Source organism: Choloepus didactylus, chromosome 2 (genome assembly GCF_015220235.1).
Source record: "Choloepus didactylus isolate mChoDid1 chromosome 2, mChoDid1.pri, whole genome shotgun sequence".
NCBI classification, from domain to species: domain Eukaryota; kingdom Metazoa; phylum Chordata; class Mammalia; order Pilosa; family Megalonychidae; genus Choloepus; species Choloepus didactylus.
The window spans coordinates 131,949,904-131,977,786 of NC_051308.1; the positions used below are offsets into that span (position 1 = coordinate 131,949,904).

The 27,883-nt window shown below is 35.6% G+C and overlaps 1 protein-coding gene across 2 annotated transcripts in view; it reads left to right on the forward strand.

Annotated features, from left to right (window-relative positions):
- The window catches only part of WDR47 (WD repeat domain 47), a 79,336-nt gene that overhangs the window by 34,335 nt on the left and 17,118 nt on the right, over positions 1-27,883 (forward strand). For both annotated transcript variants that reach the window (XM_037826473.1, XM_037826474.1), the window contains exons 4-10: positions 6,855-6,939; positions 9,146-9,948; positions 17,678-17,801; positions 19,259-19,437; positions 19,612-19,872; positions 23,990-24,065; positions 25,918-26,075. In XM_037826473.1, the coding sequence (XP_037682401.1) occupies positions 6,855-6,939; positions 9,146-9,948; positions 17,678-17,801; positions 19,259-19,437; positions 19,612-19,872; positions 23,990-24,065; positions 25,918-26,075 (1,686 nt within the window). The remainder of the gene's footprint in view (positions 1-6,854; positions 6,940-9,145; positions 9,949-17,677; positions 17,802-19,258; positions 19,438-19,611; positions 19,873-23,989; positions 24,066-25,917; positions 26,076-27,883) is intronic.

Here is a 27,883-nt window from a genome sequence, read left to right on the forward strand (position 1 = left end):
TCTAATTTGGATGCCTTTTATTTCTTTGTCTTGCCGGATTGCCCTGGCTAGCACTTCCAGCACAATGTTGAATAACAGTGGTGATAACGGGCATCCTTGTCTTGTTCCTGATCTTAGAGGGAAGGCTTTCAGTCTCTCTCCGTTGAGTACTATGCTGGCTGTGTGTTTTTCATATATGCTCTTTATCATGTTGAGGAAGTTTCCTTCAATTCCTACCTTTTGAAGTGTTTTTATCAGAAAGGGTTGTTGGATTTTGTCAAATGCTTTTTCAGCATCTATTGAGATGATCAATTGATTTTTCCCTTTTGACTTGTTAATGTGTTGTAGTACATTGATTGATTTTCTTATGTTGAACCATCCTTGCATGCCTGGAATAAACCCCACTTGGTCATGGTGTATGATTTTTTTAATGTGTCTTTGGATTCGATTTGCAAGTATTTTGTTGAGGATTTTTGCATCTATATTCATTAGGGAGGTTGGCCGGTAGTTTTCCTTTTTTGTAACATCTTTGCCTGGTTTTGGTATTAGATTGATGTTAGCTTCATAAAATGAGTTAGGTAGTATTCCATTTTCTTCAATGTTTTGAAAGAGTTTGAGTAAGATTGGTGTCAGTTCTTTCTGGAAAGTTTGGTAGAATTCCCCTGTGAAGCTATCTGGCCCTGGGCATTTATTTGTGGGAAGATTTTTGATGACTGATTGGATCTCTTTGCTTGTGATGGGTTGGTTGAGGTCTTCTATTTCTTCTCTGGTCAGTCTAGGTTGTTCATATGTTTCCAGGAAATTGTCCATTTCCTCTGCATTATCCAGTTTGTTGCCATACAGTTGTTCATAGTATCCTCTCATAATTTTTTTAATTTCTTCAGGATCTGCAGTTATGTCACCTTTTTCATTCATTATTTTGTTTATATGGGTCTTCTCTCTTTTTGATTTTGTCAGTCTAGCTAGGGGCTTGTCAATCTTGTTGATCTTCTCAAAGAACCAACTTTTGGTGATATTTATCCTCTCTATTGTTTTTTTGTTCTGTATGTCATTTATTTCTGCTTTAATCCTTGTTATTTCTTTCTTGTACTTGGTTTAGGATTGGTTTGCTGTTCATTTTCTAGCTTCTTCAGTTGATCCATTAGTTCTTTGATTTTGGCTCTTTCTTCCTTTTTAATATATGCGTTTAGTGCTATAAATTTCCCCCTGAGCACTGCTTTTGCTGCATCCCATAGGTTTTGGTATGTTGTGTTCTCATTTTCATTCGTCTCTATATATTTAGCAATTTCTCTTGCTATTTCTTCTTTAACCCACTGATTGTTTAGGAGTGTGTTGTTTAACCTCCAGGTATTTGTGAATTTTCTAAGTCTCTGATGGTTATTAACTTCTGATTGTATTCCATTGTGGTCAGAGAATGTGCTTTGAATAGTTTCAATCTTTTTAAATTTATTGAGGCTTGTTTTATGTCCCAGCATATGATCTATTCTGGAGAAAGTTCCGTGAGCACTAGAAAAGTATGTGTATCCTGGTGATTTGGGATGTAATGTCCTGTATATGTCTGTTAAATCTAATTCATTTATCAGATTGTTTAGGTTTTCAATTTCCTTATTGGTCTTCTGTCTGGTTGATCTATCTATAGGAGAGAGTGATGTGTTGAAGTCTCCCACAATTATTGTGGAAACATCAATTGCTTCCTTTAGTTTTGCCAGTGTTTCTCTCATGTATTTTGTGGCACCTTGATTGGGTGCATAGACATTTACGATTGTTATTTCTTCTTGCTGAATTGCCCCTTTTATTAGTATGTAGTGGCCTTCTTTGTCTCTCAAAACATCCCTGCATTTGAAGTCTATTTTATCTGAGATTAATATTGCTACACCTGCTTTCTTTTGGCTGTAGCTTGCATGAAATATTTTTTTCCATCCTTTCACTTTCAGTTTCTTTGTGTCCCTGTGTCTAAGATGAGTCTCTTGTATGCAACATATTGATGGTTCATTTTTTTTGATCCATTCTGCGAATCTATATCTTTTAATTGGGGAGTTTAATCCATTTACATTCAACGTTATAACCATGAAGGCATTTCTTGAATCAGCGATCTTATCCTTTGGTTTATGTTTGTCATATTTTTCCCCTCTGTCTATTAATATCCTTTATTGTACCCATACCGAATCTCTTTAGTACTGAACCTTTCTCCAAGTCTCTCTGTCCTTTCTTTGTTTCTCTGTCTGTAGGGCTCCCTTGAGTATCTCCAGTAGGGCAGGTCTCTTGTTAGCAAATTCTCTCAGCATTTGTTTGTCTGTGAAAAATTTAAGCTCTCTCTCAAATTTGAAGGAGAGCTTTGCTGGATAAAGTATTCTTGGCTGGAAATTTTTCTCACTCAGAATTTTAAATATATCGTGCCACTGCCTTCTTGCCTGCATGGTGGCTGCTGAGTAGTCACTACTTAGTCTTATGCTGTTTCCTTTGTATGTGGTGAATTGCTTTTCTCTTGCTGCTTTCAGAACTTGCTCCTTCTCTTCTGTGTTTGATAGTGTGATCAGTATATGTCTCGGAGTGGGTTTATTTGGATTTATTCTATTTGGAGTTCGCTGAGCATTTATGATTTGTGTATTTATGTTGTTTAGAAGATTTGGGAAGTTTTCCCCAACAATTTCTTTGAATACTCTTCCTGGACCTTTACCCTTTTCTTCCCCTTCTGGGACACCAATGAGTTTTATATTTGGACGTTTCATATTATCTATCATATCCCTGAGGTCCATTTCGATTTTTTCAAATTTTTTCCCCATTGTTTCTTTTATGCTTTCATTTTCCATTCTGTCATCTTCCAGGTCACTGATTCGTTGTTCAACTTCCTCTAGTCTTGTACTATGAGTGTCCAGAATCTTTTTAATTTGGTCAACAGTTTCTTTAATTTCCATAAGATCATCCATTTTTTTATTTAGTCTTGCAATGTCTTCTTTATGCTCTTCTAGGTTCTTCTTGATTTCCTTTATCTCCCGTACTATGGTCTCATTGTTCATCTTTAGTTCTTTGAGTAGCTGCTCTAGGTGCTGTGTCTCTTCTGGTCTTTTGATTTGGGTGCTTGGGCTTGGGTTATCCATATCGTCTGGTTTTTTCATATGCTTTATAATTTTCTGTTGTTTTTGGCCTCGTGGCATTTGCTGAACTTGATAGGGTTCTTTTAGGATTTGTAGACCAGTTGAAGTCCTTATCTCTAATTTATGAGATCTGCAGCTTCGTGGAGTACACTTTCTCTAACTAACCAGCAGGTGGCGTCCACGAGCCACCTGTTCTCCACAAGCCAGTTCTCCCCTGCTTAGCCTTTTTGGTGAGTGGGGGAGTGAGTCTTGTGGGGTCCAATTGGTGTACCAAGCTTGCGTGTGTAGTTGGTGTTGCCTGCCCTGTATATGGGGCGTGTTTCTGGGCAGTCAGGGAGGGGGGGGGTGGCTCTAACAATCAAATCTCCCTGGTGATCCTAGAGTTTTAAAGCTGCTGCAATAGTCTAATCCTTCAGTTCAGTCCTGCCACAGTTTGTCTCTGCCACTGACCCACAAGTCCTTGGTATTGGCGTATGGCTCCTGAGACTTGCAAGTGGGCCCCTCTTCCAGGCCGTGCACCCCGGGTCCTCTGTTGAGGGATGACTGTGCTATGTCACAGGTGAGTGCCGTCCCCCCAGGGCAGTTCTGGGCTGCTGGGCTGTGTAGGGAGGCTCCCAGTCTGCTGAAATGATGGCTGAATGGGGCTTTGTTAATTCACACTGCTCCACCTTCCCAGCTCTGGGACAATCAGCTGAGGTTGCAGGGAAGGCTAATGTCCACGCCCAGTTTTGTGGTGTGTGCCTGTTATTTGAAGCACTTCCGTCACACTGGGTTGTCCGGGGCAGTTCTGGGCTATGGGGCTGGCGATGGGCAGGAGTGTTTCCTGTCCACCAGGATGATGGCTGTGAGCAGACACCCCCCTTTTCTTGGGAAGTTGTGGTGTTTAGTGAATTTTCTCAGCCACTGGATTATTGCGTTTTGTCTCAGAGCTCTCCTAGTTCTGCTCTTGACTTGACCTGCCCGAATAGCAAGTCTTTGAAGCTTTCTGTATTGGGCTTCTTAGAGTAATTGTTTTAGAAAAAGAAAAAAGGATTAAAAAAAAACAAAAAACAAAAAACAAAAAACAACAACAAAAAAAAAACAGGCCCTCCTCAGAGATCTAATGGGTTATTGAAATGCTAAGAGACAAAGCAACCAGGGCCATTAAGGAAAGGTCCAGAGGGCAGAGAGATCAGCTTTTCTTCGGGATTTGCATATGCGCCTCAGGGCCCGAGCTCGGGCCTGAGCTCTGCCCTTCCCCCTTCCACGCTCACCAGAACTCCAAAAATCCTCCGCTTTTATTTTGGAGTTTTTCGTGTTGTTTTTTTTTCTATGCGTGTCTCGTCTCTGCTGGGCTGGCTGCTCTCAGATTCTCTGGTGTCTGGTCTCCGTCTATCTATGGTTGGAGTTTGGATCAGCAGAATGAGTTTCCGATAAGGGCTGCCACTGCAGTTCTGCCTTCTCCTTCCCGGAGCTGACAGCCCCTCCTCCCCCGGGACTGAGCCTGGCAGGGAGGGGCGCGGGTCCCCTGGTTGCAAAAACTTACAGATTTCGCTGATCTCAGCAGTTCGACGTTTTCATGAGTGTTGTATGAAGTATGCCCAAAGTCAGATTGCTCTGTGGTGTCCAGTCCACGCAGTTCCTGGCTTTCTACCTACTTTCCTGGAGGAGTAACTAAAACATACAGCTCACCAGTCTCGCCATCCTATTATTAACACCTTGCATTAGTGTGGTACATTTGTGATAATCGATGAAAGAACACTTTTATAATTATCTTACTAGGTATAGTCCATTGTTTACAATAGGGTTCACTGTGTTGTTCTGTTCATTTATTAAAAATATTTTATTTCTCTATAATATTCAGACTGGATTACTTCTATTGATTTTTCTTTTATGTTCATTGACACTTCTGCTATTAGCAGACTGCTGATAAACAGTGAATTTTTTGTTTCAGATGACACAGTCAGTACTTTTCAGTTTCAGAATTTTCTTTTGGTTCTCTTATAATTTCCGTTTTTCTGGTGAAATATTCCCCCATCCATTCATTGTGATCATATTTTTCTTTCAGTCCTTGAGCATATTTATAAGAGCTGCTTTATAGTCCTTGTTTGCTAATTCCAATATCTAGGCCATCTCAGGCTCATTTTGTATTGACTGATTTTCTCTTAACTATGAATCACATTTTTCTGTTTCTTTACCGTCTAATCACTTTTAAATGTATTCTGCACATTGTGGCTCCATTGTAGAGACTCTGGATTCTGATATCTTCATTGAAAAGTGTTGATTTTTATTCTGTCAGGTAATTAACCTGGCTGGACTCAAAATGCAAAGTCTGTCTCCCTCCTAATGTACACCAGCTGAAATCTCTGCTCAGTCCTTAAGCCTTCTATCTGTTGTTTTCACTGGGCCCTTTGGAGTCTCCCTGGCATCTCCACAGTTTAAAGGTCAGCCAAGGATTTGGGCAAACCTTATATAATAGATTTTGGTATATTTCTATCGTGGCTCCCACACTTTTTGCTGACTCTTCAGGCCAGTAAGACTTCAACTTTTCTGGTTTTCTAGCTCACACTGTGTGTACTGGGGAGTGCCCTCTGCTGGAAAGCCTTGCCTCTTGCGTCTCATCCCTGAAGTTCCTTTTTTTCCAAGGTTCACCTCCACTCTAGTTTTTGCCAGCTTTTGATGGCTTTCCAGTGCTTTCAAATAATTAGTTTTTGTATTTTATCCAGGTTTTATTATTTTTATTTGCAGGAAGGTCAGCCAGATACAATTACTCCACCATTACCAGAAGTGGAATCTCATATTGTTTTTTGATTCTCCTCCATTCATACCATACTACTTGATACCTCTTCATGCTTGTATAGTCTTTATTTATCTGTAATATTATTCTTTTTGCCATATGCTGCCCTTACTTAGCATATTCTTAATCATCTTCAAAGAGTTCTTATTAGTGTCTCTTTTTACTTCCCACACCTTATGGTAGAATTGATTTTGCGCTCCTTTGAGACCTTGCTGAACCCTATATAATAGATTTTATGCCATTTATTGGAATACCCTCTTCTTTATGGCAGGGATTTTTTTTTTTATTGGACACATATTTGCTACTACAAAAATGGTTGAAAAAAATGAGTAAAGGTTCATTATTTTTTAAAACCCTTAGAAATACTTTTTCTTTATAGTGCTTAAGAGATGAAAAAGATTTGTTTCTTAAGTCAAGTAGACTTTTTGTTCTCCCTTCCCCTTCCTTTGAAAGATCCCTGTTAAAAAGCTTTGGGTCTGTAGTTACTTTGTGGCTTTTTAGAAATGTTATCTGTTTTTCCTACCCCTTCAGGTCAGTTTTTATTAGACCTTTCTCATGTTTAAAAGGAAAGACATGATATATTTTGGAAAGACAAAACATTTTAAATGTAAAGGACTTTTATTTCCTATTAGATGACACTTGACATCTTCCACAAAAACTTAATTTTTGTTTAGAATTAATATTGAAACTAGAAATCCTTTACATTGAGCACTAAATTGTGATTGCTAGATACTGAAATTATTTGAATTATAGTTTTAATGTAATAAGCTTGGTAAGAATTTTCTGAAAGCAAAGTACCTACAGTAACTTAAAAATACATTTGACTTATCAGACATTAGAAAATTAATTTTTTAAAAAATAAATGTTTTAAAAAGAAGTAATTAGTCCTCTAAAACAAATTTGGCCTGCTTTTGCTCTAGCAACATGAATTTAATTTCCAGTCTGACATGGCTATCATTCAGCTTTTTAAACATATTTAATGTTTTTTATTTTATTTATCACAGGTTTCGTTATATAATCCTGAAGCAGAAGTTTTTAGAAGCTTTGTGTGTTAACAATGCAATGTCAGCAGAAGATGAACCACAGCATGTAAGATTTTTATTCCTGAAGGTTTGCGCCATAGTCTTGTTTTCAGCCATAAATTTTTTCTTCACTACACCAAAGATTAGTATCATGAATTTTAGATTTTTGTGAGTTTGAATGGAGCAAGATTGGCTATTTTGCAGATGTAGTACTTTCAATCGATAGTGCTTCCAAACTTGTTCAATGGTTTAAACCAAGATGTTATATGAAAGGCTGGCTGATTGGATAGTCTGTGATCCCCTCTTGGATTTAGATAAGCAAGAGATATTTGACTTGATGACTCTTCATCATTGCTTCTTTTCTTATCCTAGAAGTGCATTATATTTAAACCCCCCCTTTTCTGTTTTGAGTATTTTCTTTGATCCAGAAGGTAGTTTTTTCATAAAATGTTGTGTATCTCTATGAAAATTTAAATTTAATGATATTAAGTTCTTTTTGATTAGAGTTACTTTTTAAATGCATTTTTTATTGTGAAATTTAACATATATCCAGAATAGTGATAACTTTCAAAGTACAATTTAACAAGTAGTTAGAGAACAAATTTCAAAGAATGTTGTGGTTTACCATTCTACAATTTCAGTTATTTCCTTATTGTGATATATATAGCATATATACAGAAAGGTGATAACTTTCAAAGTACAATTTAACAAGTGGTAATATAGGTAATTTGAAAGAATGAATTACACTTCCACAGTTCGTTATTTCCTTAAGTGAAATATAAGATATATACAGAAATGTGTTAACTTTTAAAGTACAATTTAACAAGTTGCTATAGAGCAAATTTCGAAGAATGTTATGGGTTACAGATCCACCATTTCAGTTATTTCCTTCTAGCTATTCTAATATCCTACCATCTAAATATATATAAATATATATATATATTTATATAAAGATTCAGTATTTGTAATCCTTTGTTAAGTCCTATGTTGTTTGTGACTACCCCTTCCTCTTGTTTAATCCCTTTCTTGATTTTCAGGGGTGTCTAGGCAGTGACCACCGTAACTTGTTCATATTGAAAAGGGGTGTTGACATTACGGGGAAGGGGGCTGCATCAGGTTGATGTTCTTAAAGAGGCTGTTGCCTCTGGGTTTTAGGACTTGACTGGCATAGGAACACTCTGATGGATTTAAGTTCCTGAAAAATATACTTAGTGAGTGAAACTGTTATAGAGTCTCAGATAGGGACCTAGGTATTTTGGGACTAATGTTGGTTAGGGCTTGGCATACCATGGCCATTTGGGATATCTGGCTAGAGCTTGCATAAGAGTAATCTTCAGGATAGCCTAGAGAGTTACTTTTAAAGTTTTAATATTTGTATTAGGTCACATCCAAAACCAAGGAAACTTTTTTTAAGTGCCAATAAGTGTTCATTGAAGTAAACCCAAAATATATTACAATGGGAACTTTCACATATAATAGGGAAATGTTCACCAGAAAATGATGTCCAAAAGTGAAAACAACACTGGTACGTGTGTCAGGAGAACTAATTTTTATTCTGTCTTTGTCATTAACCAGCTGAATTTCCTTTGTTAAATCTGCATCTTAACTTTTCCCATATATAAAATATGGAGGTATTTTATATAATGGGGGGCTAGGTAAGTTCTAAGGTTCCTTACAGCATTAAATTCTTAGAGTTCTAAGAAAATATTCTCTTAAAAATTGTTATAATTTGTCTTTCAGCTAAGCTTTCTTTTGTTCTGTCTCTGTGCTGTTTTTGTAGTAAATAAACTGTAGATGTAGATTTCTTTGCCCACAAAAATTTGTCCTAAGGCAAGTTTGGGCTAAGAGAATAGCTCCTTTGCCTTTGGGTAAGCTGGAGTAATAGCAAACTTTATAAGTACTTGACTTTTGGCATGCTTTAGTTTTCATTTCTAGAAAATTCAATTATTTTTATCCCGAAAAAAGTATATTTTTCAATACTTACAATCTTAACTCTGAACTAGAACATTATCTTTATAGATAAATGTTTAATGTGTTAACCAATTTTTTTTATCTTTTCATTATAATTGTGAAAACATTTTAGTCCCTGACTTGAAAGTTGTTACAAATCTTACAAATTATATGAATGTTCTGTGGACTACCATTTTCCTTCTGCAGTTTAATGGTTTATGAAAGTTTGTAAAGTATCTTTGTAGTTGAAGAAAAAAATGTCTTACTCTTTTGCTATCTCACAGTATCTCTCTTTATAGTTATCATTTATATTTTTCTTACAGCTGGAATTTACCATGCAGGAAGCTGTGCAATGTTTACATGCCCTAGAAGAGTACTGTCCTTCTAAAGATGACTATAGCAAGCTCTGTTTGCTTTTGACTTTGCCTCGTTTGACCAATCATGCCGAATTTAAGGACTGGAACCCTAGCACTGCACGAGTTCACTGTTTTGAAGAGGCTTGCGTTATGGTTGCAGAATTCATCCCTGCTGATAGGAAGCTTAGTGAGGCTGGTTTTAAAGCAAGTAACAATCGTTTATTTCAGCTTGTAATGAAGGGCCTACTTTATGAATGTTGTGTAGAATTTTGTCAGAGTAAAGCAACTGGAGAAGAAATTACAGAAAGTGAAGTACTTCTTGGCATTGACCTCTTATGTGGTAATGGTTGTGATGATTTGGATCTGAGTTTATTATCATGGCTTCAGAATCTTCCATCTTCTGTCTTCTCTTGTGCTTTTGAACAGAAAATGCTTAATATTCATGTTGACAAACTTCTGAAACCTACAAAAGCTGCATATGCTGATCTTCTGACTCCTCTTATTAGTAAACTTTCTCCCTATCCATCATCCCCAATGAGAAGGCCTCAATCAGCTGATGCCTATATGACCCGCTCTCTGAATCCTGCTTTAGATGGCCTCACTTGTGGGCTAACCAGTCATGATAAGAGAATCTCAGACCTTGGGAACAAAACTTCTCCAATGTCACATTCCTTTGCTAACTTCCATTATCCAGGAGTTCAGAATCTTAGTAGAAGTCTCATGCTTGAAAATACAGAATGTCACAGTATTTATGAAGAATCTCCTGAACGGTAAGTATTTACTTATAAAAATTAGGAAATCTCCACAAGTGTGAGATAACCTAATTGTAGTGTGTGGCGGTGTGTTTTAAGATTTAAGTCCAAAGTTGGAAGTTAGTCCTTGTTTTAGTTTGCTCAGCTGTTGAAAGCAGATACCATGAAATGAGTTTGCTTCTTAACAAAGGGAATTTATTAGCTTACAAGATTACATTTTTGAAGCCATAAGAATGTTCAAATGAAGTCATCATCAATGTGATGCTTTCTTCCTGAAGACTGGCTGCCAGCAATCCTTGGGTCCTCTGCCACATGGCAAGGCACATGGCGGTGTCTGCTGGTTTGTGTTGCTTTCATCTTCTTGCTTCTGTCTTTATCCCATTTCTAAAAGACTCCAGTAAGAAGATTAAGACCCACTCTGGGCCATACCTCAACTGAAGTAGACTCATGAAAACCTACTTACAATAGGTGTACACTCACAGGAATGGATTAGATTTAAGAACATGATTTTCTGGGGTACATACAGTTCCAAACCACCATTGTCCTTAAAAGCCAAGGCATATTTCTTAGTAACTTTGGAAAGGGCTTTTAAAATTTTGATAATTACAATTATAAGGGAAAACCTTTATCTTTATATTCTGTATTCTTTTGCTGGTCATAAAAGCAACACATGAGCATTGAAGAAAATTTGGAAAACATAGAGGAGAATAAGGATGAAATTAAAATCTCCACGATCTTATATTTTTCTATGAGTATATTTTTTTAAAAATTGGGATATGCTGTATATATTTTCATGTAATATGCTTTTGTCACTTGATAGATCATGAATATTTTCCCATATTCTTATTTCTTGAGATCAGTGTTTAATATTGAGTGTGCAGTATTCAATTTTATGAGTGTGCCATAATTTTAGCCAATTTCTTATTGAGGACATCAGGTCTTTTCCAGTTTTTTCTCCCATAAGTAGTACTGTAGTGAACAACTGTGCACATGAAAATCTCTGATAATTTCCACTTATCTTTCTTTAGTAATTCTTTATATACGTGAGGGAAATAAGTGTTAAAGCCACCACTCAGTTTTTCCTTTAAATCTGGCATGAAGTAACGACCTCTTGATTAGCCATTCTTTATTTCAGGGGTTAGGAAAATTTCTGCCTTGCTTTATCAGGAGACCTGTTAGGACATATGGCTGGTTTACTATAACTCAGAGTCAGTACTGTGAAGTATCAGTATTGACTGCAATAAATTTATTTCATGAAAGAGCACAAAAACCAAACCTTTACATATTCACATAGGACAGTGGGATGCATTCTATGCGTAAGAAGGAGCAATAGAAATGGAATTTCTGTTTCAAATTAAAGCAAGGGAAGATCTTAAGTTATAGGAAGTATAGTTTAAATATATAGGGAAGCATTTTCTGTGAAGTTGCTGTGAAATTGTAGAGGAGGGGGGTTTGTGATAATTTCTTTAATGTTCTTTAAAGAGATAGGAGGATTCTAGGGTCAGTTAAGTAAAGTACCTTCAGAAGGCTAGGATATAGTCTAGGTGACTTCTTAAGGCACCCTACTGCTCCATATTTCATATTTGAAAGCTAGAGATGATAGCTAGTGATGAAAATGGATGAGAATAATTTTATATAGCGGCATCCTATCATTTAATCCCCAGAGAATAGGGAGTCTTTAACACTGGTAGAGATTATCTCAAACCTTTCTTGAAGTTGCAGTCCCTTTGGAGAAAATTTCCATTGTCTGGGCTGCTAGGTGTTCTTCTGTGTACATAAGATGACAGGAGCTTCTTAGTATTTGAATGGCATGTTTGGACTTGTGCATCAGTAGGATTGTCTTTACCGAGAAAAAAAAAATCACAAAATCTAGCCAATTCTGACTGTACATGTGATATTGCCTAGGTTAAGAGTAGTAGATATCAAGGAATGTTGAGGAATGACTGGGTAAAAATTGCAGGCAGTGGAGTAAGAATTATTAGACCATTCTAAATAAGCAGAGAGGTAAAATATGACTTGTCAAAAAGTAACACGTATGTTACCAGCTGGGCAGTAGCAATAACCCAGAAAACATCTGAAATTGGACAATTTGTGAGTCAAAGCAGTGTGGAATAATGGAAAGAACATGGTCTGGAGTTAGATTTGGGTTTGAACAATAGTTTTGCCATTTACTAGCTGTGACCTTGGGAAAGTTAATCTCTTTGTTAACCTCAATTGCTTTCTGTATAAAATAGGGATAATGATGTTAATTTGCAAAACAGGATAAAACTCCTAGCATACTGGCAAGCATGTGATTCATGCTCAGTAAATGTAAATTTCTCCCTTTCAGAGCTCATACTGTGTTTTGGTAAGGACAGTGTATCAAAGAGCTGCTACTAAGAAAAATGCTATGGGAGAGCTACTGTGTTGTGAATAAATATAAAAATTTACTTTACTTTGTATTTTAAAACACCGTTGGTATAATTTAAAAGTTATTGGTAAGCCCACTTAGATCAACTATGTTAAAGATGCCACAAGAAAAGGCTCCTACTTGTTTGAAGTCAGTATTCATTAAAAAAAAAATTTGAGTGTCAACTATGTACTAAGACTATACTACATACTGGGATATAGTGATGAGTTACTATGGTAAACAAGAAGATAAAACATGAAAGAAAGGTTTGTAAAGGAGTGTTTGGTGTGATGAAAGGTTGTCTTTTCACTTGAACAGATACAAACACAAAACAAAGGAAGAAAAATAAGTTGAAATATGAAAGTTTTGGCTATTCATTGTAATACTTTCAAAATTAAAGTATGCTCAGGCATGGGCTAGCATTGGATTTGGAGTCTGAAGATGTAGGTTCAAGTCCTATCTCTAATTACTAGCTATGCAATTTCATGAAAGTCACTTGTTATTTGATTCTGTTTCCTCGTCTGAAATGGGGGTAATAGCCTATTTCACAGATTATTGTGCAAGTTAAATGAGATAATGCATATGGAAGTACTGTATAAATTCCAAAGGAAAATCAAAAGTTACTTTGTGATGATCATTTTATTCTATCTCTATGCAGTTAATTCTTACACGTTCTATTTTTATGGGCATACAGGCGGCTTTTTATGGTCAGTAGCAGAATACAGCAAAATCTGGTAGCTAAAAACTCTTCCCAGGTTTTCCTACTTTCTCCTCTGGGTATGGGTGTATGTATGTATGTTTAGATGCTTAGGAATTGTATATTACTTGTTAATCTCTTTTCTTACTAGTATTGCTAGTCATCTCATTCATTCAACAAGGTTTTGATTGTTTGTTTTGCTGGGCCCTGGAGATACAATGGTGAATGCTACATGTTTCCTGCCCTTTAAAGCTTATAATTTAGTGGAGGATATAGCCTTGTGAACAGTGCTTACAGTATACTGTGTTAAATGCTGTGACAGGCATAATAGATGAAATGTGCTGAGGGAGCATGTAGGAGGTATGCCTTACTTAGATTTGGGGGAGATTTACCAAGGGAGGCTTGCTAGAAGTGAAAGAGGACTAGGACTTGACTTGGAAAATGGAAAAAGGGGCTCAGGAAAGTAGTGTTTCAAACAGAGGGAATAGCATGTTCAGAGGCACTGAAGTATGAGAGAGAACTTGGACACCATTTCCTTCCTTAAGAAGGGGTTCGATGTTTAAAAAATAAATAGAAAGATTAAAGTGCTGAAGAAGAAATAGAGAGAGAGAGATATGTCTATTCATTGTTGGTAGGGAAATAGAACCGTGCAGGCCCTCTGGAGGTCAGCGTGGTGGTTCCACAGGAGGCTAGGTATAGAGTTGCTATTTGATCCTGCAACCCTGTTTTTTGGTATATACTTGGAAGAACTGAAAGCAGGGACAAGTATAGGCATTTGCACACTGGTGTTCATGGCGGCAGTATTTACAATTGCAGATTGCAATGGATGGAGGAGGCCTAAGGGTACATCGATGGGTGAACAGAAAGACGAACTGTGGTGTATACATGCAATGGAATATTTAGTAGCTGCAGGAAGGAATGAAGTTGTGAGGCATGCAATTAGGTGAATGAACCTTGAGGACATTGTGTTGAGTGAAATAAGCCAGAAACAAAAGGACAAATATTGTAAGGCCTCACTAATATAAGCTAACTATAATGAGCAAATGCTGAGAATTGAATTCAAGAGCATAGGTTATCAGGGGATAGAACGTGGGTAGAGACTGGGCAGTCGACAATGCAGGAATACAGAATGTTCAATAAGGCTTATTGTAAAGGTGCCTAGATTGTAAGCTCTTACAGCAGTCACATCTATTCTGAGTTTTAACTGTTATTTAAGAGATGTTTATTTGGTACAAAATTTATATTCTCTGTAACACACTAACTAATTTAACCTGTATGGTCAGTTTATTTAAACAACATAATTACATGGAACCTAGAATAGGGAATGAGATCTCGTTATTCTGTACAGGATAATGTAATACCCTGATACATCCCAGAGTATTTTGGGCAGAGGATAAAAAAGTATTTGCAAAGCCTCCTTGAGGGACTGGGGAAAATGTGGAAATATTAAACTTCCCCCACCTGGGGAATTCCTGATAGTCTTATAGGCATTGGGCACCACCAATTTAATAGGCCAAGCCCTGATCTTGGGGCTTGCCCTTCTGAAACATTCCTGCAAAGGAGAAGCTAATCTTACTTATAATTATGCCTAAGAGTCACCCCCAGAGAACCTCTTTCTCTCAGAAAGTAGATAAACTCACCACCTTCCCCACTATGAAGGGCATGGCTCCTAGGGATGAACCTGGCCCTGGCATCATGGAATTGAGAAAGCCTTCTTGACCAAAAAGGGGAATGGAAATGAAACAAAATAAAGTTTCAGTGGTTAAGAGATTTCAAAGGAGTTGAGAGATCATCCTGGAGGTTATTCTTATGTATTATATGTGTATTCCTTTTTAGTTTCTAGTGTATTGGGATAGCTAGAAGGAGATACCTGAATCTGTTGAACTGTAATCCAGTAGACTTGATTCTTGATGATGATTGTATAACTCTATGGCTTTTATGGTGTGACGGTATGATTGTGAAAACCTTGTGACTGACACTCCCTTTATCCAGTGTATGGGCAGATGAGTAATAAAATAGAGACAAAAAATGAATATAAATAATAGAGGGGATAAGGGGTTTGGGATATTTTGGATGTTCTTTTTTATTTTAATTTTTTTCTTTATTTTGGAGTGAAGAAAATGTTCTAAAATTGATTGTGGCAATGCACAACTATATGATGATACTGTGAGCCATTGATTATATACTTTGGATGGATTATATGGTGTGTGAATATATCTCAATAAAATTGCATTAAAAAATAAAGGGTTAAATACTGCAGAATGTAAAAATAGATATAAATGCATTCCTAGGCCATAGTTCGTTATTAAAATATTCATTATTAAAATTTTTTGAATATTTAGTAAAAATACATTTGTCTTCACACTTAACCTCTGAATTCACTCTTGCTTTCTTATGTGAGAAATAATGAGGTTTTTAGCAAAGCAAACATTTATTTTTTTTTTAAAAGTTAAGTTGCCAAATCATGTTTGCATTAACTGTACAATTGAAATGTGAGAGTCATTTATAAAGAGTTCACTTTCATTTTGTATATTTATGTTATCTGCCAGGGCATTTTGCTAAGAAATTTTTGGGGTGCTGTTTGTTTCGTTTCGTTCAAATCTTATAGCACTCTCAAGGAAATTTAGCAGTAATCAAGGATAGATTATTCTTTTGGGATTACGACTTGAATAGAACAATCTGTTCTACTTGCTCCCATAATTTGCTTCTGCTTTAGAGTATGTTTCATGCCGTTTTTTGGTAGAGAATTTAGTAAATACAGGAAAGTATAAGGGAGAAAAAGTCAAACTTCTAGAACATGAGACTGTACTCACTGCCTCTACTTTGTTAATTTATTTAAAAGTTTGATAACTCCTATATGCAAGAGATTAGGTTGGGCATTGGGGAGTTAGTAGTGCATAGGATGGATATAGTCTTTGTCCTCATTATGTTTACATAATGGAAGAGACAGACATTAAATAACAAATTATACAGTTGTCTAATTACATTTGGCTGGGTTACTCTTGAGATCAGCAGAACTTGCCTCAGTTTAGAGATCTGAGAAGGTTTGCCCAAGAAAGTGATGCTTAAGCTAAATGATGAGAAGGAGTTAGTGAGGGAATGAGGGAAATAGAAAAATAGTCCAAGTAGAATAAACAGTCTTTTTAAGTCTCAGAAGCAGGAGAGAGCCATTTGAGTCTGAGGAAAGGAAATTAAGTCAATGTGGCTGGAGTTTAGTGAGTGAGGGAGAGAAAACAGTGCCAGGGGAGGCTGGCAGTGAGAGCAAAGGCTACATTTTCCTGGGCCTCTTAAAACCAAGTCCAGCTTTTAAAAGTATTTTAATGATTCACTTAAAACCAGAGTATAGCAGGAGAAGAAAAGAGGCCCCAGGGCTGCTCTTTGAGTAACTAAGGTTGGGTAATGGAGGATGAACCAGCAAGGAGACTGAGAATAATTTTTTTTTTTTTTCATTGAACCTCCCTTCTTGAAAGTCATATCTAATTTCCAAATCCACTTACCTGTTCTAAGTCCTAATTCTACTTAGCCTCTTTAGGACTTAGAATGTGCTATCTTTAAAGCAATTTAGCTAATTCTTATTTTATTGTCAACTCATATGGTTCAGACACTGGTCTTGATTCTTAGTTCTCTATACCAGTGCACCTCTCTGCAGCATTTGACATTGATGACCTATTCATTGAGATTCTCTTCTCCATTATCTTTGTGACTCTGTCTTCTCAGGGTTCTTCTGTAAGTTTTCTGTCAGTACTCCTTTTAATTCGTCTTCACTGGCTCATATTTTTCCCACTTACCTTTGAATAAAACCATTTTCCAGGGTTTTGTCCTTGACTTCCTCCTTTTCTTGTGTAGTTTTATCCATTCACAAGGCTCCTAACTAATTATGAGGATGACTGTCTGGCTCTGCTCTGTGAAACTTAACTATATTTTGATATGTGTTACATGCAGAAGCCACCTCATAATCAAATTACTTGAAGGCAGAGATCATTTTACTTTTTTTGTTGTTCCCGTGGTGCTTTGTACCAGTAGGTAACGTGCATAACTGTCTGTGGCATTCCTCATCTTTGCATGATGCTAGTTGTTAAAAATTTTGAACAGAGTAGCTATGAAAAGTAGAAATTGCCAATGTTTTTGAAGAATACTAGGAACAAAATGACATAAGATCTCAAACTTACCAGTTAGCTTGGGAAAATGTTTGTTTAGGTTTATGTTAAGTGCAAGTAGATTGAAGATAGCCTTTTAATAAAATCTCAAAAATTCTTAAAATTTTGTAGAAACATATTGGGAGGGAAAAAATAAATGTATGGTTAACAAAGTCACAGATTTAGAGTTCATAAAGAAAATTTAGGCATCAGGTCATCCAACCTGTTAATCAGTTTATAGATGAATCTGAGCCACAGAGAATATGGTTACACAACTGATTTTAGATCGGAGCCCCTACCCTCCTTGCCTAATAATCCAATGCTTCTCCACTGTAAGCAAGTTCTAATGTTTTAAAACTCTTTACTTTATACACTTAAGAAAGAAAAAATGAAACACTTATTTTTGTGCATTTGATATATACTTAGGCTAAATTTTCGACATTTATAAAAATCAAGATTTCTCTAATGAAAATATATTCTTCTTCACCTCCACCTCTGCCTTTTTGTTTTTTTGCACCTTTGAAGTGATACACCGATTGAGGCCCAACGGCCTATCAGCAGTGAAATCCTGGGCCAGAGTTCAATTTCAGAAAAAGATCCTGCAAATGGAGCACAGAATCCAGGACCAGCTAAGCAAGAAAAAAATGAGGTAATATTTACTACACATAGTGTCTTACATTCTTTTTGTAAGAAGTAATAGCATTTGCTTGGATGGAATTTAAAAAGAATTTTCTAAAATTTGGGAGTAGGAGAGAGAATACATAGAATTTCTTATTATTGGCTCATTTTCTCCCCAAAGAATATATAGTATTTTTGGTTGTCACTGTGTATTTTGGGGCATTTTTAACAGGTGAATTTATTAACAGTCTCAAATACCACAGTTGACATTAATTAAAGTTACATATTTCAGGACTCAGTTCAACTCACATTAAACATGGCTAGTTTGCATTTTTAAGATGTGTGCTCTGTATTTTACTAATTAGGTTTAATGAACAAGAGTTTAAAACATTTATAGTATAGAATAATACTTTTATCTAAGCCTTTAGAGTTCCAGATTTTTTTTTTGTGGGGGGGGCTATTTTTTAAAGGAAATTGTATTGTGAAGTCGGGTGTCAATTTTATTTTATATAGTATGCCACTTAAAAGAGTATTTAGGTAGTTTTAATAAGTTGAGTATATTTTTGTTTTCAACTAAATATTAAGAATAAAGTAGAAAAGTTACTATTAAAAGTACATATGGATAATTTTATCCTCATAGTTATTATTTGTTATGAAATAGAGGAAGATTGTTACTAGCAATTGGAAAAGGGAGACAATTTTAGCTTTTGCTAGCTCTGCAAAACTCTTGGTTAAGCTTATTGTCAATGTTGGATAATTTTAGAGATGACTGATTTGTTTCAGGGTTACCTCAGTGCACATAATCCATGCAATATGACTAGACCCCAGCTTGACAGGGAAGCTTCCTTTGTCAGTATTGGAATTCACTAAATATCTTTGCCCTGTAAATTTCAGTGCTACACAGTTCTTTTAGAAGGGTGAAGTAAAAAAAATGTTGAGGGTACTAAGTTTAGCTTCCGTTTATTCTGCTTTCTCATGAAAGAACATTTGAAACCTGAACTAGTGTATTGTTTTTAAGGGAAATTTTATGTTTCTCTCTAGAATAACCTATTGAACTTTTACAAGCTAAAATTCCTATAAGCATGCTGGAAAAAGTTTATATTGTATTTATTTAATGTTAATGCAATCTCAGTATTTTTTTTTTCAAGTAACGTAGCAGATTTGTATTGGTGTTTATGTACATTCATATTCTCTGACTAGGTCCCCGTTATGATCACTATAATTTGCATTATTATTTTGGCTGATCAAGGAAGAACCAGGATGGCCATTCGGTTTGGTCAGTCTTTTGCTGTGGCATAAAGCAAATTAACTGATCTACTTGAGTATTTAGATTCATGGATATTATGTTATTTTTCATAGAGCAATACGTTAAGTTTTTGTAATTGTTAAATATAGCTAACTGTATATTCTTATTTTTATGTATAGAAGTTATTGAGTGAAGACTTGTATTCATAGTATGCTAAAATATATTATTCTAATATTTTTAAGCTTCGAGATTCCACAGAACAATTTCAAGAATATTATAGGCAAAGATTACGCTACCAACAGCATTTAGAACAGAAGGAGCAACAGCGACAGATATACCAACAGATGTTGCTTGAAGGAGGTGTGAACCAGGAGGATGGTCCTGATCAGCAGCAAAATCTTACTGAACAATTCCTTAATAGGTTGGTCTTTGAGTCCCTTTTTAAAAATAAAAATTTTTTTAAAGGCTATTTAAATCATGTAATTACTGGTACTTTCTATGTACAGTTTGAAATTTTAAGATGTTTTCTTTTTAAGTGTTTCAGGTAATGTGGAGTTAAGTTTTTCTTTTAAAATAATTGTATTTTATCTTATAGGTCCATTCAAAAGCTTGGTGAATTAAATATTGGAATGGATAGCCTTGGTAATGAGGTGTCAGCGCTTAACCAGCAATGTAACGGGAGTAAAAGCAATGGCTCTAATAGCTCTTCTGCGACTAGTTTTGCTACACCACCCCAAGACTCTAGTCAGAGATTAACACATGATGTTCCAAATATTCACACAAGCACTCCTCGTAATTCTGGATCGACAAATCACATACCTTTTCTTGAGGAAACACCTTCTTGTGGAAACCAAATGTAAGTGCTTGATTTTGTAAAACCTGGAAGTATTATCTTCATACTAATGGATAGAAACAGAGAGAGTTGAACTTCTTTTTAGAGCCTTACAAATAAAAGTTTTTGGAGCTCGCTACCTACCAAATTTTTTTTTTAGTCTGCCTTCATTTGTCCATATTCTCTTCTACCACTTTCTGAATTTCATAATATTCTTCATTTTTCTTTTCTTTTTCTTTTGCTGCCTCATTACTGCCACAGCAATTCTATTTTGTATAAGCCATCTTGGTCAGAGATCAGTTTTAGGCCTTATCTTCTCTCTGATTTTATTTGTCCTTGCCATGGGCACCTTTCAACAAACAATGCTAAATTCATAGTCTGTCAGGGTATAGGAAGATGTTTCGTAGCATAGTAGAATGGTCATAGCAGAACAGTGTTGGCAGCTTTGGCAATTACGGCAGTTGAAGATTTTTGCATATTTATGTTTCTCCTAATCAGGGAAAATTTTTATCTGGCTATCATTAATAAATAAGTGTCATTCATGCAATAGGAATGTTAAGGAACATTTTCCTTTCTTTATTCTTAACAAGCATAACTTGCTTTTGACTTGGATGCTTATGGGGATTGCTTAAAAATAGTATTGAAAAACTCTGGTATTTAATTCAGATCATAAGTTTATCTAATATTTGCTTCCTTATTATAGATCCAATAACACCAGTTTTGTGTACCCCCAAAGCTAGAACTTAAATTTTTAAATTTAATTTTTATTTTAATCAAACTAATAGATATATATGGTTTAAAGAGTCAAATAGCACTTTAAGACCTAAATTAAAACAGCATCCCTTGCCTTACCAATCTTTGTCTATGATTTCTATTGCCCAGAGGCTACCATTTTCAACCCATTTGGCTGTTTTGCTATATACCTCCATGTTTTGAATACCATGCATCTATTAAAATTTTATTATCTCTTGATTTCCCTACCCTTTAGGTTTAGCTACCATACTTCCCAACCACAATATGCTCATCTTGTCTACCCCTTCTTTCCAATATAGTTATATATCAACTTTTGTTTAGATTGGTATTTAGTGTTAACGTTACTATGGCTATGTAAATGTTATTTACAATTGAGTTATATAGTATAATATGATTACATTTCTTTGTCGTGAACTTTTTGTTTTTCCTGGAGACAATAATTGCCTTATATTGATGTGCATGGGTGTGCATGCATGCTTAGTTTTCTTTGTATCTGTCACTAAATTTATCTGGAAATGCTTTGACAGAACTGTAAAACCCTCTCATTACAGTCAAATATATCAGGTAATTTCTCTATTCCTTTTTTTCCCCCTTGGGAGAAATTCCTCATGGATCACTCTTGCTTCTCTTTGGATTCTTTGCTTCTAGGGTATTTTATAAAGGCCTAAAGAGTCCTTGACTTTCCTTCACCATCCTGCTAAAAGTTGCCTTTTCCTCTTCCCTGTATTGGATTCCCTGTTTTCAGGATCCTATATAGTTTCCTGAAAAGGGGTACATCATAGGTGAAGTCTCTGAGACCTTGTACATCTAAAATTGAGTTTATTGTATTTCCCACTTGATTTGTTAGTGTGGCTTGGTGTAGAAGTCTAGGATGGAAACCATTCCTCAGAGTTATAGAGGCATTGCTACAAGATCTTCTAGTTTCAGTGTTCCTATTAAGAACTCTTATGCCATTTTTTATACAGTTTTATTGAGATATATTCATATACCCTTGTCATCCATAGTGTACAATCACCTATTCACAGTACCATCATATAGTTGTGCATTCATCACCAGAATCAACTTTTGAACATTTTTCTATCCCCCCCCAAAAATGAAAATAAAAGTAAAAAAGAACACCCAAAACATCCCTTCCCCCCCAACCCATTTAGTTTTTGTCCCCATTTTTCTACTCATCTATCGATACACTAGACAAAGGGAGTGTGTCCACGAGGTTTTCACAATCACACAGTCACACCATGTAAGCTACATAGTTATGCATTTGTCTTCAAGAATCCAGGCTACTGGGTTGCAGTTCGACAGTTTCAGGTATTTCCTTCTAGCTATTCCAATACACTAAAAACTAAAAAGGGATATCTGTAATGTATAAGAATGCCCTCCAGAGTGACTTCTTGACTCCATTTGAAATCTCTCAGCCACTGAAACTTTATTTTGTTTCATTTCACTTCCCCCTTTTGGTCAAGAAAATTTTCTCAATCCCACGATGCCCATGTCTAGGCTCATCCCCGGGAGTCATGTCCCATGTTGCCAGGGAGATTTATACCCCTGGGAGTCATGTCCCACCTAGGGGGAGACAGTGAATTCACCTGCCGCATGGGCTTAGAGAAAGAGAGTGAGTGAGCCACATCTGAGCAACAAAGAAGTTATCTGGGGGAGACTCTTAGGCACAATTATAAGTAGGCCCAGCTTCTCCTTTGCAGCGATAAACTTCACAAGGGCTCGCCCCAAGATCGAGAGCTCATCCTACCAAACTGTTAAGTCCTCAATGTTTGCAAGAACACCAGTAACAGCCCAGGTGGGGAAGAATTTCTGCATTCTTCCCCAGTTCCCCGGGGTGGGGGGGCCTGCAAATATATCCTCATTCTCTGCCTAAATTACTTCGGGATGTATCGGAATTTCACATTAACCTGTACAAACCTATTAGATCTCACTTCCTATTCAAAGTTCCATATAATTATGGTGTTTGAATAAACTGACTGTACAAGTTAAATTATTTAGTGTGCTGCAGACAATATAGATCGTGTACCAAATAAACGTCTCTTCCCTCAGTCTCACACAGAAGTTGATGTTTTAAAACACAGTCAATACCATCCTTTACCCTTTGGTCTGATTTCTCTTAGTCCTAACTAGATCCGCTTCATTCATATCGGTAATTGAGGTCTGAACTCTTTTTCAGCTTTTTTAACATTTGCCGTATGAGGTAATACTGACATTCATAGATGCCAAGCTCTAGCTTTGAGTTTCAGGTGTCACACAGATACCCAAAGTTCCAGAGACCAACCAGGTTATGCATAAAGAGCTCAGCTTCTCAGAATTTAGAGATAACCATTACAACTCAGGAATAGATGTGACTGCTGTAAGCCATGTTGAATCCTGAGCCTTTGTATTGGTCTCCTGTTTTCAATACTTTGGAATCGTTTAGGATATTCTCTTCTTTGGTGTTCTAAAACTTCATGATGATATACCCCAATTGTGTCTTTTTTCCTTTGTTGTTTGGGTGCTTTGTGCGCTCTTTCAAGTTGGAAACTTAAATTCTGGGAAATTTTTAAAATATAACTGGTAATTTTCTCACCTCCATTTTCTATGACATATTTTTTTCTGCTACCTTCTTTTTATTTTTGGAGAGGTCTTTTTATTCTCTAAATTTTTTCTTTTTTTTTTTTTTTTAAGTAGATTTTGTTCTTGTTTCCTGAATTCATTATTTCCTTTTATATCTCTAAGGGTTTTGACTTTATTTTTATAGATCGATTTTGTTCCCTGAATTGCCTCTCTTCTTCCAAGTTATTTTTTCTGTTTGCTTTAGACTTGAACTTTTATCTAGGAATCTCCCTGTAAGTATCTGAAAATCTTTGTCTCTCTTTTAAGAGTGAGGTATCTATAAACAGCTGATTGGAAGGAAGGTTTCTATATGTGGGTAGTTCTGTCTACCTTCTGACCTCACAAAAGAGTGCTAAGGTAGAATATTGTTTTTTTGAGGGACCTTCAACTGCCAGTATCTGTTAGTTTTATATTGCTCTAGTATCTGTTAGTTTTATATTACTCTAATAAAAATAGTAATAGAAACATCTCCAGTTTCCTTCCTGGGATAGGATTTAAGCATAGCAGCAGGGTTCTGGAACTAAGCAGGATAAGAGTGCTTGACACCTCACCCTAAAGTATGTGGACTTTGACTCAGTCTCCTTTCCAGATGGTTTTTACCTCCTCCAGCAACTATGCTTAGAGTCACTGAGTCCAGATCCTCTTAATAAGCCTCTCTGGAAAATAAACTTTGAGGTCAGTGAGGGTCATTTGCAAAAAAATAAAATAAAGTAAAAATTAGAGATTGAAATGATAACTTAGTTTCTGTTTTGATATTCAGAGTAATTTTATTTGATTTCTATTCACACAGCTCATCAGAACATTTGGTCATTAAGCCACCTCTTGGAGATTCTTCAGGGAATCTATCAAGGTCAAGAGAGGAAGAGGTAATACTTTGGGAGAAGAGGTTTCCTTGTTTTTATATTTACTTGCAAATTTTGCTAAGAAATTCTTGATTCAAAGAAAGAACCATTTTTAGAAATAATCATTATTGTGTTCATCTCATAGTAGTTGAGCTTTCACTGGGCTAAGGAAGGGGTTGCCTTAGAAAGCATATTTGGAAATATTTATATCAATGGCCCAGTAGTGACCTTGGCACATGAATTGGAGCTGTGCACTGCTATCTGAACCCTATGGTTAATTTTTTTTAAGATATTATTGGTGTTCACTGTGGATTTCTTATCAATATATCCAGATTTTTTTGTTTGTTTGTTTGTTTTGTTTGTTTGTTTTGCTTTGGAATCAGATATTCTTCCCCTTACTAGCATAGAGGTTCATTCTGTCTTATTTTCCCTAGTTCAGATTTTAACCCCATAAACAGAGGCATTATTGCATATGTTTATAGGTGCCAACCAGGTAACATAAACGAATAAAGTCCATCATATTCATGAGAAGTATATGGGAATATTTGTCCCTTGCACAAAGAGGTATGTAGGCCCAATGTTTCTAGTTCTTTTGATTTTAAACAAAAGCTAGGAATCTAGATTTTTCTATGAAATCTCCTATTTTAAAAATGGCAACAATAAAATGATGATTTAAAAAAAAAAAAAAATGGCAACAAATTTAGAACAATTTTAAATATACTAGAGAAGAGTAAATAAAATCAACCTGTTTGGGTCTGCCGCTTCTGCTATAAACAAACTCTTGTTAATTATTATTAATGTGCTGTAAGCTATTTAATCAGTTATTTCCATTCCCTTTTCCTCTTATCTGTACTTGATGCTATTGTTTGGCAAACAAGGTTGCATACCTTATAGGTTAACATAAGATTAAGCATTTCTAGTCAAATTCATAGAAATAACCATTCAGTCCAATTACATTACATAAGACAAACATTGTGACACATCATGTTTGCTCTCCACCTTCAGTGAGAATGTATTGCAGGAATACGTAAGAACTTGGGTAGGGAGAGGCATAATCTCTTCATTGGTGTAGTTATTATACCAGTGCTTTCACAATACATCCAGAGCTGAAGTGATTTGTCTTTGGGTGTGTACTTGACGTCCATACTTACCAAAGACAGTATTTGGCTGAACTGTTGAATACTCCCACTGGTTCCTGTTCCTGGTCCAGTCAGTCCTGATGAGGGAAGAAGGGTGATTCCAAAAGACTCCAATAGCAGGAGTCGCGAAAGCTTTATACAGAACTGCTTCAGCTTGCCTTCCCCCAGAAGAGGGCTGTGGACAGACAGGGTTCACAATTTAAAATGAAAATGAATCTCAAATTAAATGTTCTGATTAAAATCATTTTTGTAATTTTAAAATGGCAATTTCAGTTTGAAGTATTGAAATAGTAGTTGCTGGAGATAATAGTAAACTTTTTAAAATTCTAAGTGGATTAAATAATAGTACTTGATACTTCCTGCTTTTAGAAACACAAATGATGTTCTTTTGTTTTGCTAGAATTTCTATATATGTGGGCTATTTTTTCCTTGACAGTTAAAGAGAACTTAATATGGTAATGTACATTTTCCTTATATTTTGTCATAGTAAGTGAAGAAAAACTTGAATGTCTGTGAGCTACTTGAGCTTAGTTTAGCAATGAGTAGTAAAAAAGTAGAAATAGTAATTGGGGTTACTTTGGATTTGCCACTTAAAAAGAATATATGATTGTAAGGAATGAACATAAAGTGTTCAAACAGGAATATACAGTTCAAATGAATTTAAAATGGGATAAAGATGAGCTCTTTCAAATTAATTTTTTTTCCTTTAATGACTTTCATATTCCTTCTTTCCAAAGGATGACAAATCAAAAAAGCAGTTTGTTTGTATTAATACTCTAGAAGACACACAAGCTGTTAGAGCAGTAGCTTTTCATCCCAGTGGTGGTTTATATGCTGTCGGTTCAAATTCAAAAACTCTGAGAGTATGTGCTTATCCAGAAGTAATTGATCCAAGGTAAGCATAGATGGTTTGTAATGCCATTTTTGCCTTAGTTTTTAATTTAGTCATTATTGGTCCCTTTTTCAGAATTGCATTCAGTAGTGTTTCAATTCATATTTCTTTCCCTTTTATTAAGCCTTTAACTTTTTATTTTTATTTTCAATGCTTAGGAAATATTCTTAAAAGTCATTGATTATCTTTGTAAATTTTTTTTCATAAAATGTTTGTAATTAGACCCATGTTCATTCAGTCCTCCCTTCCTTATTTCTATGGCTTATGTATTTGGTTTTTACCTGAAAATTCCTTATATTCCAGTTAAATTAAATAAGATAAAAAATAATGCTAGTTGAAGTATTGAAATAGTAGTTGCTTTGAGAAAATATAAATTTTTTATTATAGTTTCAGAGAACTATTAGGCTGCACTATATGAAATTGCTGATATCTGACCATTTTTGACCTACAAAAATTGGAGTTCATTTGTGTCAACCTAATATGATTTTTTATCCTCTTGCTTTAACAGATTATAAGATTTGTAAATAAGGCAGAAATTCACCCTTCTCATTAAAAAAGGCCAAATGACCTTATCTATTAGCTGTACAAGTAATTCCTTAAATTTTCCAGTAGCAAATAGCTTAGATGTGACCCCAGAAAGCAGGATTTGAATCTTTCATTCCTTGATAGCTATTCTTTTCGATTCATTTGCTAAGGCTTTTATTTTGAAAATAAATTAGCCCGATAAAGGTCATGAGCCATTTGGTAGACTTCGTGATTAGGGAAATGAAAGGAATCATTTTTATGCCAATAGACAAAAATAACCAAACAAAAGAAGCTACAAATCTTTAAAAATTTTAATTATAAAAAGCAGTATTTGTCATAGTGTATGGTAGAAATTTTTTATAACTCTTAAGACTTTAGAAAAATTATAACCCTAGTTTGGGGTGAGATTATTTATTTATTTGCATATTTGGGTATCTATTTTTCTTTATATCTGAAACCAGTAATTTTGGTTTTTGGGCTACTGTTAGCATGTAAAGGTTGGGAAAGGAATGCAGTTCATGTTAGTTGATAGTAGTATAGCTTATCTGTACTCATTGTATTGGTATAATACATGAGAGAGAACAGAATTCCAGGTCAGGAAGTGAGGAAATAGTAATTATGGATTCCAAAGCTAAAGACTACTTTGCTTAGGGTTAGCCTGATCTTAAGTTAACTCTTTTTCTGTGTATTTCTTATGCTGGCACAGATGTTTGATAGACTGTGAAGAAACTGATTTTTATGAAAGTAAATTCATTTATTTAACAATTTTTTGCATAGTTTTCATTTTTTTATTTTTATTTTTTAAACATTTTTTATTGTGAAATATAACATATATACAGGAAAGTGATTGTTCTGGTTTGCTAATGCTACTGTTATGCAAAATACCAGAAATGGATTGCCTTTTATAAACGGGTTTATTTGGTTACAAAGTTACAGTCCTAAAGCCATAAAAGTGACCAAACAAAGGCATCACTGAAGAACACCTTTAGCCTCTGGAAAACCTCTGTCAGCTGGGAAGGCACATGGCTGGCATCTGCTCTGGGGTTCTGGTTTCCAAATGGCTTTCTCCCAGGTTGTTTCTCTCTAAGCATCTGGAGGTGTTCTCTTAGTTTCTCCCAGGCTAACTATGGGCTAACAAAAGTCAACTTTCAACGACTGTCTCCAAAATGTCTTTCTAGCTCCAACACTTAGGTCCTTCTCTCTGAGCTCTTATAGGGCCCCAGTGATTTAATTAAAACCCACACTGAATGGGCGGGATAACACCTCTATGGAAATAATCTAATCAA